The sequence below is a fragment of the Somniosus microcephalus genome, chromosome 1 (genome assembly GCF_052327205.1).
Source record: "Somniosus microcephalus isolate GS21.2 chromosome 1, FLI_Smic_1.0, whole genome shotgun sequence".
NCBI classification, from domain to species: Eukaryota; Metazoa; Chordata; class Chondrichthyes; order Squaliformes; family Somniosidae; genus Somniosus; species Somniosus microcephalus.
In genome coordinates, this window is record NC_140987.1 from 219,615,533 (window position 1) to 219,632,780 (window position 17,248).

The window sequence follows — 17,248 nt, forward strand, 5'->3', positions numbered from 1 at the left end:
TTGAATTACATAACACAATCGCAATACCTTTTACATTCCAAATCCTCAAAGCTAGAAAATAACTGGTTATTTTAAGCAAAGCAGTTAAAAAAAGAAACAAGAACAGAGATGAAAGGACCAAATAATTGTCTGCAACAATATCTTCCCTTCCAAGTAAGTCACTATGAACCACGGCATTGACTAAATAACACAATTCAGACCATCTGAAAGAAATGGCTGCACAATTTAATGTCTTTGATTTCACATTATGAAAAAAATTTACTTTTACAAAAATGTTACATTCCAGCGGTTAAAAAAAGGGAAATGCTTACAGTAAATCTTGCACTGACATATTTTTGTACGCACACATCTACTTTTGTTGGTACAGACATTATTCATCTCTAATCACTTGCATTCAGACAGGTGTCAGCGCTCCTGAAAAGGCCTTTATACAATTTCATTGGAAATAGAAGAGTATGCTTTGTTATGTGTTGCTATGGTGATGAGTGGACAAAATAGGAAGAACCTCCTCGTCTTACGCCAACTTTGTGTGTGCACTCTGCTGTGAATTGCATTCTGTTCAAACTGTGCGGTGTTTTTGCAGATCTGCAATAGTCAAACAGCAAGCAAAATTTCCACATCAATTCAAAAAGCGGGAGCCCAGAAAGTTCCCTGCCGGGCCTGAGGCCCACCCTGCTTTCAGTTGCCTTCTCTTAGCTATTATTCAAGAGCCTATAGTCTTCAAGAAATGTTACTAAAAATGGCTGATATTCCCGCCTCAGTGGTTGAAAAGATGCATAACATATTTCTTCCAACTGCATCATTAGTCAGACTTTAAACAATGTTGTTTTTGCATATTTTTAATTGACTTATGGTTTATAGGGAAATAGTTTGAAAATATCCAGATTTTTATACTAATAATGTACACCTAAACACTAGACACTACTATATTATCACTTCACTTCACAAGCAAAAGACCTACATTACTCCATTACTTAATAATTATATTCATTTTATTGCTCCCCTCCCCCCGCCCCCCCAATCCAATTTTCTCCAGTCCTCTCCGAAAAGCCATGACTCATGTTGGTATACGTTCTGTGATCACCCCTAGTCACTGGCCAAAAATGACTATTCTTCATATGTGAACTTCAACTATGCAGTGCATCACAACTGAGCATATGCTTGTCATCATCCAATGACCACACTAAAACATTCTAGCGGGAATCACTGCTTAATGATCACTAGCTGGAGTCTTGGGTGATTGTCCACTCCCTAGCCCAAAATAGTTGAAGGCTATTTTTAAACTTATTTTAGCACCCATACCATTACCCCCCCACCCCCACAACATAAACTAACTTCATACAGACCAGAAATCTAATCTAAAATCTTTTTGGTTTGTACGGCTCAGTTCGAAAATTGGCAGTGCATTTACCAACTGATGGGAACACTCAATTACGTTCAATTTATTTGCAGAGTACAGGGCCAAGATAGTGAATCAATGAAACTCCATTTTAGAGCCAGATTATGTAGCAATGCATGTATTAAGTTTTAGAATTTCAGTGTTCATGTGTGCTGACCAATTCTATAACTATTTCATCACAATAATGTTCTTCAAAAAATGTTACTCAAACAGTACTGTAGTAATCAATTAGATAGCACCACTTAAAATGTAACAAAGATGTCACTGAATGCTTTGATCTGACTTTCAGATACTGACCTGATATTTTAACACAAATTGCTGAAAAAGAATGGTGCTTTAAAAAAAGGGGTAGAAGTTCTGATTGGTGAAGTTCACATACAAAGAGTTAACATGCTCATACTGCGTTCTGCTGTGCTCTATTTTTAGGCAGGTGTTGACCTGTTTATTTTAAATGGATTAGCATCTGCCTAGATGTAGTGCATGCAGGAATGTAGTACAGCGTGTATATCCTTCATAAGTAAACTGTGCCAATCAGAAGTTCTTACCTAATATCTACAAAATTTGAATTTTCCAACCTAAATCTTGCTCCTCTCTCTCAACTATTGTGTACATACCAGGAAAGGTTGACCCTTGGATCATAATAAAAACTGTTTGCAGCTGTGATCATTTTCACTCTTACTGATTCAAGATAATTGTGTGCAATAAGGGACCGTGTGAAGAAATGACCTGGGCTGGGCTGAGCTGACTAGCCGGCTACACACGAGTAGAAAAGTACACGCTCAGAGATTAATTAGCATGCACTAAACAGTGTTTACATCAGAGCACTGGAAGTGCTGGGAAGCTTAGTGCTATATGGGCATGTGCTAGAAAATACAACATGCAACCTGGTGAGCTACAGGCCTGAGAAAATGACCTCGCTGCCTTCTTCCAGTGTCTGTGTAATTTAAGAACTGGCTTCTGTACCCTTCCCATTTCCGATTACAAATTTCCTCTTCCCTTCACTGCAGCTTTGCACTTTCCAGCTTAATGTGACAAAAGAATGGATATGGTATTCAAGCATGTGAGCTGCTCTCCCCAGCACCTGCCACCACCCCCCCCCCCCGCTAAACAAGTGTGCAAATAATTCTCAACACACAGACTCTCTTTAACACAACATACACATTTATGAATACTTGTCATTTCAATGTGCAAGTAACATCATTGAACAATAAATATCCTACCATATTGGAAAAAAGACAAACATAAATAACAGTTCATATAAAAGCAGTATCTCTGACCCCCGGGACATTGTTTTTCTCCTCTCTCTTTTAATAAAATTGACCTTTAATGATTCAGTTGTATTTTTGCAGCTGACTCCCCTCTCCACAGCCTGAAGGGTTTTGCCTGCCTGACAGCATGGGCTCCCAAAGCAGGGTAATTGCTGCCCCAGGCACTGCCAGCAACAATGTCCAGAGCCCCAGCCCCATTAGTGAAGAGTTGAGGAGGCACAGCTGTATCGGTGCTCAGCCCAACATCCACACTCTTCACAATCTGCCCACTTCCTCACAGCTGGTGCCGGCATTTCAAATGTCACGCTACGAGGTGACAGCAGACATTTAAAATTTCACACACAAATGTTGGGAGTCAATGAAAACTGAGAACAGCGTGGCAGCATGGTGACAAGTCTTATTATTTGGAGGAGCAGATTAATATTATCATGAGTTCACTATTATCACCGTTGGCAACCATTGTCCAGAAATTGCTTCATAATCACAATATAGTATATGGAAACAAAATGTTTTCTTCATGTCAGTATTAGGCGCCGGTTGCCGAAGCCAAGTCGTTTTAGCTCAGACAGGCAAATTTCTTCATTTAAGTTGTGTTTCTTCACAGTAGACAAAATCTTCACATCGGGAGTCCTGGAGTCTGTTCAAAAAGAGAAATAGGGTCATGTTACCAATACTGTTCCCATTTGACTGCAACAGTTCATCCATTCCAACAAAGTAACAGTTTCATAGCCAAGCGAACCAGTGCCAGAGTAATGGCTGTAATTTTGCTACACTAAATCCTTTATTCTTCACCATATTCATTCTCAATTTATATTGTGTTTTTTTGTGTTAGATGTGAACAGGCTCATATTGTTTATGCTGCTCTGTAAGGTCAGATCACGGCCCAGGATCACTGCATTGTAACGTCTGGAGCAGTGTTCCATTTCAGTGCTTTTCTGTCGCAAGTGCAAGCTTGCCACCAAAACACAATCTTCATGGCTCCAGCATCATTGCTGCACATTGGGTTGTAAAACTTTGAACAAACTGAATAATGGTGAATTCATGTTCTAGGCAAGCTTTATTGAGAAACTGTGAGGTCGCATTGAGTTAATGGTCTAGGCTTTAAAAAAATTAAATAATTTATTGCGCATTACTGGTAGCTTATTCATGTTTCCTGAAGGCATAATTTTGCATGGTCTACAAGAAATCTTATAAAGGCAGATAGCATGAGCAATAAATGAAATAAGTCCACCTTTGTTGTAGAAAAACATTTCCGAGTGCATCAAGTTTACATTCTGTTGGATCAATGGAAATAAGACACACATATGGCCGCAAAGATTCTCATAGAATCATAGAAAGTTACAGCACAGAAAGAGGCCATTTCGGTCCATCGTGTCCGCGCTGGCAAATATAGAGCTATCCAGCCTAATCCCACTTCCCAGTTCTTGGTCCATAGCCCTGCAGGTTAGAGCATCCCCAAGTGCACATCCAAGTACTTTTTAAATGTGGTTAGGATTCCTGCCTCTACCACCCTTTCAGGCAGTGAGTTCCAGACCCCCACAACCCTCTGGGTGAAGAAATTTCCCCTCAAATCCCCTCTAAACCTTCCACCAATTACTTTAAATCTGTGCCCCCTGGTTTTTGACCCCTCTGCTAAGGGAAATAGGTCCTTTCTATCCACTTTATCTATGCCCCTCATAATTTTATACACCTCAATAAGGTCTCCCCTCAGCCTCCTCTGTTCCAAGGAAAACAGACCCAGCCTATCCAGTCTTTCCTCATAGCTTAGATTCTCTACTCCTGGCAACATCCTTGTAAATCTCCTCTGTACCCTCTCTAGTGCAATCACAGCTTTTCTGTAATGTGGTGACCAGAACTGCACACTGTACTCTAGCTGAGGCCTAACTAGTGTTTTATACAGTTGAAGCATAACCCCCCCCTGCTCTTGTATTCTATGCCACGACTAATAAAGGCAAGCCTTCCATATGCCTTCTTAACCACCTTATCTACTTGGCCTGCTACCTTCAGGGATCTGTGGACATGCACTCCAAGGTCCCTTTGTTCCTCTACACTACTCAGTGTCCTATCATTTAATGTGTATTCCCTTTCCTTGTTGGCCCTCCCCAAATACATTACCTCACACTTCTCCGGATTGAATTCCATTTGCCACTGTTCTGCCCACTTGACCAATTTATTGATATCTTCCTGCAGTCTACAGCTTCCTTCTTCAGTATCAACCACACAGTCGATTTTTAGTATCATCTGCAAACTTCTTAATCATGCCCCCTATATTCAAGTCTCGATTGTTGATATATACCACAAAAAGCAAGGGACCAAGTACTGAGCCCTGCAGAACCCCACTGGAAACAGCCTTCCAGTCACAAAAACACCCATCAACCATTACCCTCTGCTTCCTGTCTCCGAGCCAGTTTTGAATCCAACTTGACACTTTGCCCTGGATCCCATGGGCTTTTAACTTCGTGACCAGTCTACCATGTGGAACCTTATCAAAAGCCTTGGTAAAGTCCATATACACTACATCAAATACACTACCCTCATCTACCCTCCTTGTTACCTCCTCAAAAAATTCAATCAAGTTTGTCAGACATGACCTTCCCTTAACAAATCCATGCTGACTATCCTTGATTAATCCGTGTCTTTCTAAATGAAGATTTATCCTGCCCTTCAGAATTCTTTCCAATAATTTTCCCACCACCGAGGTTAGGCTAACTGGCCTGTAATTATTCGGCCTCTCCTCACAAATATCCACTCTGGTTGGGTTCAGCCATTAGCTCGGTCCCTCACACTGGCAATAAACATGATTTGTTCTCATTGGCAAATGTTGGCTACTAGAGTCAAAGGATGGACGTTAACGAATCTCAATTAGCAAGGGATTCCCCCCCACATCATCTACTCAGTTCAGAACTATGAACAAAGCTGCGTTGGCTGAATATTTCTGAACATCTTCAATTAGACTAAGGTAAGCATTTGTTATTTTAGTAGGCTGGAAATATACCATATGAATAAGATACAATATTAAACCATTTATGATAATGTTTGCAAACATACACTATTAAATTAAAATACTGATTGAAAAAAACAAAAAAAATCACCGTGACTGTGAAATATTTACAGCACTTTTCTATTAAAATAGGAAGTTGTATAGCAAATGAACTTCTAAAGCAAGAATAAATTAAAATGCATGGAAAACTCTTACAATCAGCTACTACAGCCTGAAATGAAAGTGTTTAAACAAGAAAGGTAAGCCAATGATAGGGGAAACGATTATAACTAAAGACTGCACAAGCCTTTAAGGCCCATGACAATCCCAGCCCACCTGTCATATGTGGTTTAAAATTAATCAATTTAATTCGTTTTTTTTTTAAAGAGGAAAAGAACCATAACAACAACTTCAAAACTAAAACTATATTTTTCTCTAAGCTATCAAAAATAAAGGAAAAATAACATGCTTAGAAAAGACCAGATCACACACAAAAGTATCAAAAGAGCATTGTGCTGATTACAGGGAACATTCCGGTTTGAACTACGAGATAAAATAGTTTTGCTCCATTAGAACTCAGTATTACATTACAAATACAGTTTTGTTTCAAAATGTTTGCTGTTCCAACCCTGAACTGTAACCAGGGGGATCCCTAATGTTTTACGAAAGTAGGTGGCTGAATGGAGGCCACTTGTCCTGTGAGGGTCACGCAAGTGAAAGCGAGAAGCCAACTGTGATTTCCATCAGCTTTTAGTTGCTGTTGTGCAAATCTCCATTAGCAATTTTCTCCTCCACCCCCTCCCACTCCCTTCTAGCACCAAGGACAATAGGCAGTTAATTTGACTTCAAAATGAGTGTGTTACTGATCCGCTCTGCCTCAGCCTGTCATTAAAAACCTGTCAACATGGCGTTTCTAGAAAGGATTGGGTCATAACATCAGGAATGGGGGATTAATATCACATTAACCTTCTAGGACACTGCCTACACATGCCAATAAAAAGGATCCTGCCAATTTAATGCAGGAAATCTTATGCTTTTTATTGCTTCATCCTTGTTTCTCTTCATAACTCACTGGCTGCTAGCTTATGACAGGACATTATGCAGAGACTAAATAAATCACTGTAGAATGACTGGTTCTAAGATTAACTTAAAGCATTTGTTTATACTGTATAATATAGGTACTCTAGCTTGTTTTCTTAGGATTACTTAAACTTACAGTGATGCCATCTCTAGCACAAATGCATCAGTTTATGTTATTATCAAACAACATTGCTCCTGTGATAGCATTTGCAAATTGGAAATCCTTGTATTCGAACACAAAGACTCATCAGTTAGACGCTGAATAATCAATGTCTCTGCACAAATTAGTATTAAACAGTTCCAAAAATGAACGACTGACAGTTCCAGCTTCAAAAACACTATAGCCCCGATGTTAACTTCGCGCGGGAGTTGGGCGGGCAGGGGCCAAGGCGAGCAGCAAACCATCCCAACCTCAGCAGCATGAGGCCCAGGAGATTGTAACTCCTAGGCATCATCTGCATTGCAGGTGGGAATTGGCAACTGACTGGTGGGTGGGAGTGGAATGTCGGACAGCAGGAAGCCACAGCCGAGGACCGAAGGAAGAGCCCGTGGCATTCAGGTAAGTCACGGGGAGATGGTTTCTAGAGGGCCTCGCTATTGGGGGGGTGGGAGTGGGAAGCTATGGGGCAGGAAAGATCTAAACACTCCTGCTCCTCTGGCCCCAATAGGAAAGTCAAAAAAATGAAAATGACTTACCTTTTTTGGCCTCTTCTGGCCCCCACTGCTCTTCTCGCTAGGTTGGAAGGCAGGAGAGCTAAAAGGCTTCACCACGCAGGCCTCTGGCTAAAATAGCAGTCGGGCCCTGATGACATTATTGGAGCCTGATCTGCATATTTAAAGAAAGGCCCCAACGGGCTCAGGTGGACGTCCTTCTCACCTGCTCAGAAATGCAGGTTAGATTTGTAGCCAGCGGGATCGGTGGGGGATGACGGTGGGCGAGTCTCACGTGCAATTTCACTTGCCCGCCCACCCATTTTCCACCAGGCAAGCAGGGTTAAAATCATCCTTTATGCTTCTGTAATACTGCTCTTTGCACAGGTTGTAGTTACAAGTGTTTGACACTGCCTGGTTTCTTCAATGCATTTTTTGTTATTTTTTTTATATGAGAAATATTTTCCACAAGTGGTGCAGCTATTCCAGTATGATAATGTGATTGTGTGTGGGTTTCCAAACATGCTCTCAATCACTATCCAGTCATCCCTGCTGAAAGTGTGCAAGCACAACATCAGGTGCGGACAGAATTGGGCTTAGGTTTAATGCTCCCCTTCTGTGGCCAAATAGCTTACTGACACTGTCTCGCCTCATACATGAAGAATGGCAACTCTATGAGGTACCAGAGGGCAAGCAGTGTCCAATCCAGTCCCCACCCAATGTCCACAAACTACATGGTGATGAGGAGCACAGCATACTGGAGTTCCAATGCACCATGCCACATAGATAAAGAGGAACTTTTCCCCTTAGTGGGGGGGTCAATAACAAGGGGGCATAGATTCAGGGTAAGGGGCAGGAGATTTAGAGGGGATTTGAGGAGGAACTTTTTCACCCAGAGGGTGGTTGGAATGTGGAACTCAATGCCTGAAAGGGTGGTGGAGGCAGAAACCCTCACAACATTCAAGAAGCATTTGGATGAGCACTTGAAATGCCATTGCATACAAGGCTATGGACCAAATGCTGGAAAATGGGATTAGACTGGACAGGGATGGATGGGCGGCGCAGACACGATGGGCCGAAGGGCCTCTTTCTGTGCTGTAAAACTCTATGACTCTATGACATAGCCTCACTTAATACTATTTATAAATTGCCACAAACTAGGTCATAAACTACAATACAGTCATTCTGTTTGGAAAACACCCAAGTTATCAGACTAGGGTTACAGGAAACAGGCAGGAAAATAGGATTAGATAGCTCCAGTTATAGAGCTAGCCGCAAGCCAAGGTGAATTAGCTAACTGGCCTCCTTTGCTATAATTTCTATGATTCTACAGGTTAGATTTTCATCTTCATCGCCTAGGCGGTAATCTGGCCAGGCGAATCATACGTTTTTTACAGAACCTGCCGGATTTTAACTTCAATGTAATGGAAATCAGGCAGGTTACATATAGGACATGCAATCTGCCACATAACTTCCCACACTTTGAAAATGAAAATCTATCCCTATGTTTCTTAGGAAACACAAGAGATCCCATTTCACCATGAAAGGTGCTGCTTCCCACATTTGACATATTGAGGATGTGCTATTGACTTCCCATTACCATTAATTCTCCCACAGGACTTTCTTGGGCACTGGGGTTCATGTCTCCCTTGGCATTATAGCTTTAATGTGAAAAAGGGGAATAGGTAGGTCTCCCATTGTAGCACATATCATTTTAAACCTTTTTTCAATCATTTTCAAGTGTGTTGGCTTACTGCATTAATTCAACACTTGTCCATGAATTTAAGAACTGCTTACTTGTGAAATATTGAAGGCTTGTACTTCTATGCAGGAAGGTGCTTCCATGTACTAACGAATGCCGTGGGAATTAATGAATAAGGTACTGTAGTGATGCTATTCCAGGTGTCTAAAGTGGGATCATAGCAGTCCAGTGTTTTGCATCTCTGAGTGCCAAAATAGCCTCCAACTACATAGAGTTTATTTCCAGAGGCTACGGCATGGCAGCTCATTCGTTTTGCAGTCACATCCCCAACTTTAGTCCATTGATAGGTCTCACTGTTAAATCTGTAGGCAGAACATGCAGAAAATTCAGTATCCCCGCCCATGATAAAAATTTGGTTCCCAAGCACAGCTGCAGCTGTGTACCTCCAAGGCTGAGGGCAGGTAGCTGGCACAGTCCACCTATTTTCACATGGGTCATAGCACTGTACTTTAGGCAGTTTATCATGACTCACGCTAGTACCACCAAAGGCAAACAACCTTAGCTTAGCACTGACCACAGCTGCATTGCTGACACCTTCCCGAAGAGGGGCTACCATTGTCCACTTATTGGTCACTGGGTCATACTGTTCAACTTGTTTTAGAGAAACGGAGGGTGATGCTGGCTGTCGTCCTGTGGCTGCAGTGTGCCCGCCTACCACATACAATGAATGCTTCAGCTCAGCAGATCCATGGCCAAATCTTGCAACAAGCATTGGAGCAGATTTTGACCATTCTTCGTGAAGAGTATCATACACCCAAACATCTTTGGAGACCCCATTTTCTGACCCTCGTCCTCCGGTCACATATACTTTGCAGCCAATTGCACATGCGCTAAATTCTTTGCGTGGGCTGGGGATGTCTGCTTTTGGGATGATCTCCTTTGCTTTATGGTCTATTAGGTAAACTTTGTCACACATGAAAGTCTGTCCTCCAAGCAGGAGCAAGGCGTGGCCAGTTTTACGAGGTCTGGCGCAAAGACTTGTCACCACTCCATCGTTTTGTAAAATTTTTAATTTGCAGTGTATTGCTTCTTCTATTAGCTCTTTACTCTTCATCTGCCTGGTTATAAGCTCTTCCATGGCCACATTCTCCATTAAATAAACAGCTGGTAGGAGAGCCAATCGAACTGTTTGTAACAGCTCTGGCAAACAACAGTGGCGGCTGTTCACATCATACTTCACCCACTTTATGGTAGTCTCATACACAAGCTTCTCATCCTCTGTCTCCAGCTCTTCACTAGAGAGAAGCTGCACCAGTGTGTCCTTTGGCAGTTGCAGAAAATCTTCACTCTTGCTGATAGTTGGGAAGTTGCTGAGACACATTCTCCAGGAGAGCTCATAAAGCTTAGTGCAATGATGGGCATCAGAGAGCAGCAGCATTCCAAGACAATTGGTTGGATGTAGATTTTTCTCTAGGAATTCTGCACAAGCATCCCGGATGTCCTGGAACTGCAGCATATCCCCAGCCTCCAGAAGTGACTCTGCATTTTCTTCATTAATGAGGACACGAGATGAGTAAGCATAGTCTAAGAGGAGCTCCAGAACTTCCGGGTGTATGGAATTATGAAAGTTTACTTCATTGTCTTTGCTCTCGCGTAATCCTCCACTGAACATAGCTTCAAAATATCGACTACAGGCAGCCAGCACAGCCCTGTGGCAAGGAAAGGTCTTTTCTCCTGCATGGAGGAGGACATCTGTGAAGAGTCTCTGCTGTCGTAGAAGATTCAGGTGCGTGAGGACACTGTCAGCGTATGTAGTTTTGTGGAAGAGGTAAATATTCATTGAGCCATTGCTGGCTCTGGATTTCCTATTCTCATGCATGCTGACTGACATTCTCATCAAACACTGCGGAAAAAAAATTTGGAAATCAAGTTCATTCATTTTTTCTTTAATTCAAAGTCCCATGAGTTAATTTTTGTTCAAACAGACACAAATAGAAAAGTATATTATGCAAACTGAACTTTTAGAAACATTAATTCTAGGTCTCCCAAAACTACCACCAAATACCACCCTCCCTATTACAGTCCAAAGGCAGGGAACTGCTTTCCGGTAACTGAATAAGTCAAATTCCAATTCAATTATTTGGGATTTTGGATAGCCAGTGTTGTGGAAGATTGCATTCCACAATTCTTAGTTTTACTGTGGAAACCAAAAACCAGAGGCCTAGCTTTAATATTCATAGGGACTGTTATTCCCAATAATCAGGACCATTGGTTTATGGTGAATGAATACGTCCAGTTTTATTTTATTACATTCCATGGTTTTATTAATGTCTTAGGGATTGCATTTTGCACTTTTTGTACATTTCGTAGGGAAAACTCTGTCCAGCCAGTTTTCCTTCTCTCATCTGGAGTGCTCCATCTGGTGGATCCTTGTAATAATGGTGAAAGGCACTTGGAATCTCTGGTTTGCAACCTAATGCTACACTGCTAAAGCTATAATTATATAGCGCTCAAAGTTGTCACTAGGATTCCAACATAAAAAATGGCATTGGATGTGTAATTTGTGTATTATGTCCACTTGAGCTGTACACACAGCAAAACAATTCTAGATGGTGCCCTTCCAGACTTTGGTTATATCTGAAGAAATCATATTAACAAAAGTGTGTAATATTGATGAGAAGAGGCCTGTCACTGGTGGTACCAGTGGGAGCAATTAGAGGTGATTAATTGACAGTATTTGCACCAGAGTATTGAGCACTGTAGTGTATTAAAGTGGCATGTTATCCCTATAATGTATTGATACCAATGTGCTGATTAAGCTAGTGGAAACACAGTAGTGAAATTAACATTCATACTGTATTGATGTACATAAAGACTGGCCCCATATACAATGCTCCCCAAATCTTAACCCCTCTCCTCAAGGTAAATAGTGTTACTAACTCACATACGAGTGTCAGCTTTGCTTGGTTAGTATGAAGCTCATTTCGGAGCCAGAAGCTGTGGGTTCAAGCCTTACTCCAGCATCTGAACATATAAATTAGCTGACAATCCAGTGCAGTGCGAAGGAGCTGCTGTCCGTTGGATAGACTAAGGCCTTGTCTGGTGGTTCAGGTGAACATAAAAGATCCCAAGACACTATCTGGAGAAGTTCCCCTGATATTCTGACCAACATTTTTCCCTCAATCAATGCCACCAATAATAAATTAACTAATCATTCATCTCATTACTATATGTGTGATATTGCAGTGTGTAAAATAACTGCTGCATTTGCCAACACAACAGCAACTTTAAGGTTTTGTTTCTATATAGGTTGTATACTACAGTTAAACTGATTTTTTTACATTAAAAAGTGTGGCAAGTTAAAACAGTTCTGTGTATTACTAGGGCCAACATAAAAGCACTTTTTGCCACAGCCAATTACTAGAATATTAGTAATAATTTCAAGCCTTCATCACCATCAGTGCCATTAGATGGAATTCAAGCCATTTGAGTTATTTTATATCACACCTATGTACAGCATGCACACATATGTCAGGTCACAGTCATTTTGTTCTAAAAAAAAATGCAGAATAGCAAATACAAAGAAATTGATGCAGATGGTACAATTAAAGAATGAGGCAAGTATATTTTATTTTATATTATTTAGTGCAATAAGATGCAAATTATTTATAAAATCAAATAATCAGTATATTTCCCTCTCTATGACCTAATGGAGAAACAACACAAATTCTGTCAAGTCAAGGTGCCTATTACAGTCCTATTACTCCTGGTTAAAATGTTATCTCTTAGCCTGTTTGCAGAATATAACTAATTAACTGTTAATAAAAAATAGCTGAAGCAGTTAGCAGAAAATTAACACTAACTTTTCAGTTGAATTCTCTTCTTGCAACATCCTTGCTAGTTCTTTGACGACCTGTTTTTCTGGGATTGCTCATTCAATATTCCACAATGTCTCTAAGCTAAAGCGAGCCGCCACTCTGAGGACACCTTTTACATCTAAAGATAATTAGGACCAGTAACTCTGCATTAGAGGGAGAGCTCGTGTCACGTCTATTGTTGTTCTGCGTGATACACGATCTTGCAGCATATTTACAGCTACCATATCCGGTAACTTATTTGCATAGTGACACTGCGCATTGATAGATACTGAAGTCATGCCTGACGCTCTAACTTGCTGATCATCATTGGAAGTAATAACATATACAAAGTGGCAGTCCTCTGTTTATATTAGTTAACTAGTCTTCATGAAAAGTGTCATTTTTTCCCATTTCACCATGAGGTAAGTTATATTGAAAGGCATCATTATCTCGCTTGCAGTGTGATAAAAAAAATTATACCTGGCTCCTTTCCCCCACAAAAACTGTTGTTGCCCAGGCTTTTTTAATGTGAAGACAGTAAACATAGAAACATAGAAGATAGGAGCAGGAGTAGGCCATTCGGCCCCTCGAGCCTGTTCCACCATTTAATGAGATCATGGCTGATCATCCAAACTCAGTACCCTGTCCCTGCTTTCTCCCCATATCGCTTGATCCCTTTAGCCTTGAGAAATATATCCAACTCCTTCTTAAATGTATTTAATGAATTGGCCTCAACTGCCTTCTGTGGTAGAGAATTCCACAGGTTCACCACTCTCTGGGTGAAGAAATTCCTCCTCATTTCTGTCCTAAATGGCCTACCCCTTATCCTTAGACTGTGACCCCTGGTTCTGGACTCCCCGACCATCGGGAACATCCTTCCTGCATCTAGTCTGTCTAGTCCTGTTAGAATTTTATAAGTTTCAATGAGATCCCCTCTCATTCTTCTAAACTCTAGCGAATATAAGCCTAATCGACCCAATCTCTCCTCATACGTCATTCCTGCCATCCCAGGTATCAGTCTGGTGAATCGTCGCTGCACTCTCTCCATGGCAAGAACATCCTTCCTCAGATAAGGCGACCAAAACTGCACACAATACTCAAGATGTGGCCTCACCAAGGCCCTGTACAACTGCAGCAAGACATCCTTGTTTCTGTACTCCAATCCTCTGCTATGAAGACCAACATACCATTTGCCTTCTTAACCACCTGCTGCACCTGCATGCTTAGCTTCAGCGACTGGTGCACAAGGACACCAAGGTCTGGTTGCACTTCCCCTTTTCCCAATCTATTGCCCTTCAGATAATAATCTGTCTTCCTGTTTTTGCCACAGTACCCCTTTAAATTCCTGAAAGGGAATTTAGTGATTACTGCCCCAGGCCCTTTAAATTATGTACAGCCACGTTTTACTAAATGGCTAATGGAAAGCAGCAATAGGTACAGATGGTTCGCAGCCCCAGTTACCTGTCCGAGCACCACACTACTGCTGTGCATCTCGAAACACACAGCGGTGACGTTAAGCCGCTTTCCTTCTGGCTGCTGTCCTTCTCTAACGTTTACTTTGAATTGAATAACCACAATCGTCGCTGTTACTGTACCTTGGGGCACTCGGAGGTATAGCTCAAAGCAATCATTGAGCAGGCTCCCTCACCCGTGCGATTTACTGGGTGCCTTCATGTGTAAGAGACCAGTGCACTTGTAATTTGCAGTCTTTGGCACAACCCGAAGAAATGCCTGGGACATTGTCAGTCGTGAGCCATTCTCTTCATTCTACGGAAGTGAGTGATTCTTCAAACGCAACACAACCTTGGCTGCTCACCAAACAAAAACCCAGAAGAAGTGATAACTTACACGTGTGAAGCGGCGGGTTTCGGCTTTGATTGAATTGTATGAATTTCAACCCCACCGAGTGCTGAGAAGAATTCCTCGCGTCTCTATTGGGGAAAAAAAGCTGCCTACACTTTTTTTGGAAGCTGCAATAATTGTTACTTGGTTTTTCCAAAATTGAATTTCAAAAAAATGCATCGGCACCCCCACCGCCAAAATAAACAAGAGATCTGACAGTCTGGTCCTGAAAAAAAATGGTCAATTTCCAGTCTGCACTCTCTGCCAGAGACTTTATTCCGCGGCCGATTAAAATCGTTCTAATAAATTAATATAAAATCATTGTAACTACAATCATACTCCCAAAAATCATTGACATTCCTACCGGGGATGGAAGTGGGGACTGCAACATTTTATTTTATTACAGAGATCAACTGCAACCCTGATACAAGATAACGTGTAATCGTATCACAAGCATCTGTACTATTGTTCATTTAAATCCCTCAATTACACTCACTGTCTTTCTGCCTGGGCAGCTCGAAAGTGACAGACCTGCTGCTGCAGAAAGTGGGGCTTCTTGCGTTTAGTTTAACCGCTAACGGTTTCCCAAACGGTCGGCTTGTACGGGTCAGGGGCGCTTGGATCTTATTCTCAGGCTTCCTTCCGCTCGGCCACTGTGAGCTGGAGTGATGCACAGTACCTTCGAGCGCGTAGAAAGAGAGCGGGACTCGGACACACAAAAGGGACTCGCGAGTCCGAAATTGGCATTAAAATGTAAATTACTGTTAATCTGATGTACCAAATGTTACAGCAACAAAAGTCAAGTGTTTGATGAATGAATTTCAGTAATGTGATTTCAAATGCAATTTAAGCATCCGCCACCGCCACCGCCACCGCCCCCCCCCCAAGTTTTACTTACATGCAAACTAGTCGATTCACAAAGGGTCAAATAACAAGTTTGTTTAAGTTTTAAAGCGTGCATCCGCTCGCCGGTACCTCGATTCTGCGATGGGAGATGGCACAGAGCAAGCGTGTAACAGTAGTGCCGGCTGCTCGGTCAGGGCAAACACGCTGGTGCGCACAGGCAAGTCTAGGGAGCAAATAGGCAGCCTCTCATAGATAGGGTCACAGAAGGAGCCTAAAAGGCAGAGAGAGAGAGAGAGCCTGCACAGCAAACTGCCAAGGAGAGGGAGCTTGTACGGTAGTTCGTAGCTGCTGCCTCGCCTAGCCACAGCCAGTCTGCACAGCAACCAACCAGTACACGGTGGCAACTGCACACCCAGCCCCACACACCCAGCCCCACACACCCTGCTCCACACACCCTGCCCCACACTGTGACCCCAGCCCCACACACCCTGCCCCACACTGTGACCCCAGTCCCACACTGTTACCCACACACCCAGCCCCACACTGTTACCCACACACCCAGCCCCACACTGTTACCCCACACACCCAGCCCCACACTGTTACCCCACACACCCAGCCCCACACTGTTACCCACACACCCAGCCCCACACTCCCAGCCCCACACTGTTACCCCACACACCCAGCCCCACACTGTTACCCACACACCCAGCCCCACACACCCAGCCCCACACTGTTACCCACACACCCAGCCCCACACACCCAGCCCCACACTGTTACCCACACACCCAGCCCCACACTCCCAGCCCCACACTGTTACCCACACACCCAGCCCCACACTCCCAGCCCCACACTGTTACCCCACACACCCAGCCCCACACTGTTACCCACACACCCAGCCCCACACTCCCAGCCCCACACTGTTACCCCACACACCCAGCCCCACACTGTTACCCACACACCCAGCCCCACACACCCAGCCCCACACTGTTACCCACACACCCAGCCCCACACTCCCAGCCCCACACTGTTACCCACACACCCAGCCCCACACTCCCAGCCCCACACTGTTACCCCACACTCCCAGCCCCACACTGTTACCCCACACACCCAGCCCCACACTGTTACCCACACACCCAGCCCCACACACCCAGCCCCACACTGTTACCCACACACCCAGCCCCACACACCCAGCCCCACACTGTTACCCCACACACCCAGCCCCACACTGTTACCCCACACACCCAGCCCCACACTGTTACCCCACACACCCAGCCCCACACTGTTACCCCACACACCCAGCCCCACACTGTTACCCCACACACCCAGCCCCACACTGTTACCCCACACACCCAGCCCGACACTGTTACCCCACACACCCAGCCCCACACTGTTACCCCACACACCCAGCCCGACACTGTTACCCCACACACCCAGCCCCACACTGTTACCCCACACACCCAGCCCCACACTGTTACCCCACACACCCTGCCCCACACTGTTACCCCACACACCCAGCCCCACACTGTTACCCCACACACCCTGCCCGACACACCCTGCCCCACACTGTTACCCCACACACCCAGCCCCACACTGTTACCCCACACACCCTGCCCGACACACCCT

The 17,248-nt window shown here is 43.4% G+C and overlaps 1 protein-coding gene across 2 annotated transcripts in view; it reads right to left on the reverse strand.

Annotated features, from left to right (window-relative positions):
* Positions 1-204: 204 nt before the first annotated feature.
* enc1 (ectodermal-neural cortex 1) overlaps positions 205-17,248 on the reverse strand; it is a 17,940-nt gene continuing 896 nt past the window's right edge. Inside the window, exons 2-4 of one of the 2 annotated variants that reach the window (XM_085990376.1) lie at positions 15,678-15,848; positions 9,176-10,983; positions 205-3,304 (exon numbers count right to left, since the gene is read on the reverse strand). In XM_085990376.1, coding sequence (XP_085846502.1) covers positions 9,202-10,983; positions 15,678-15,740 — 1,845 coding nt within the window. In that variant the 5' untranslated portion in view covers positions 15,741-15,848 and the 3' untranslated portion in view covers positions 205-3,304; positions 9,176-9,201. The remainder of the gene's footprint in view (positions 3,305-9,175; positions 10,984-15,677; positions 15,849-17,248) is intronic. The other variant, XM_085990385.1, reaches the window with a different exon arrangement.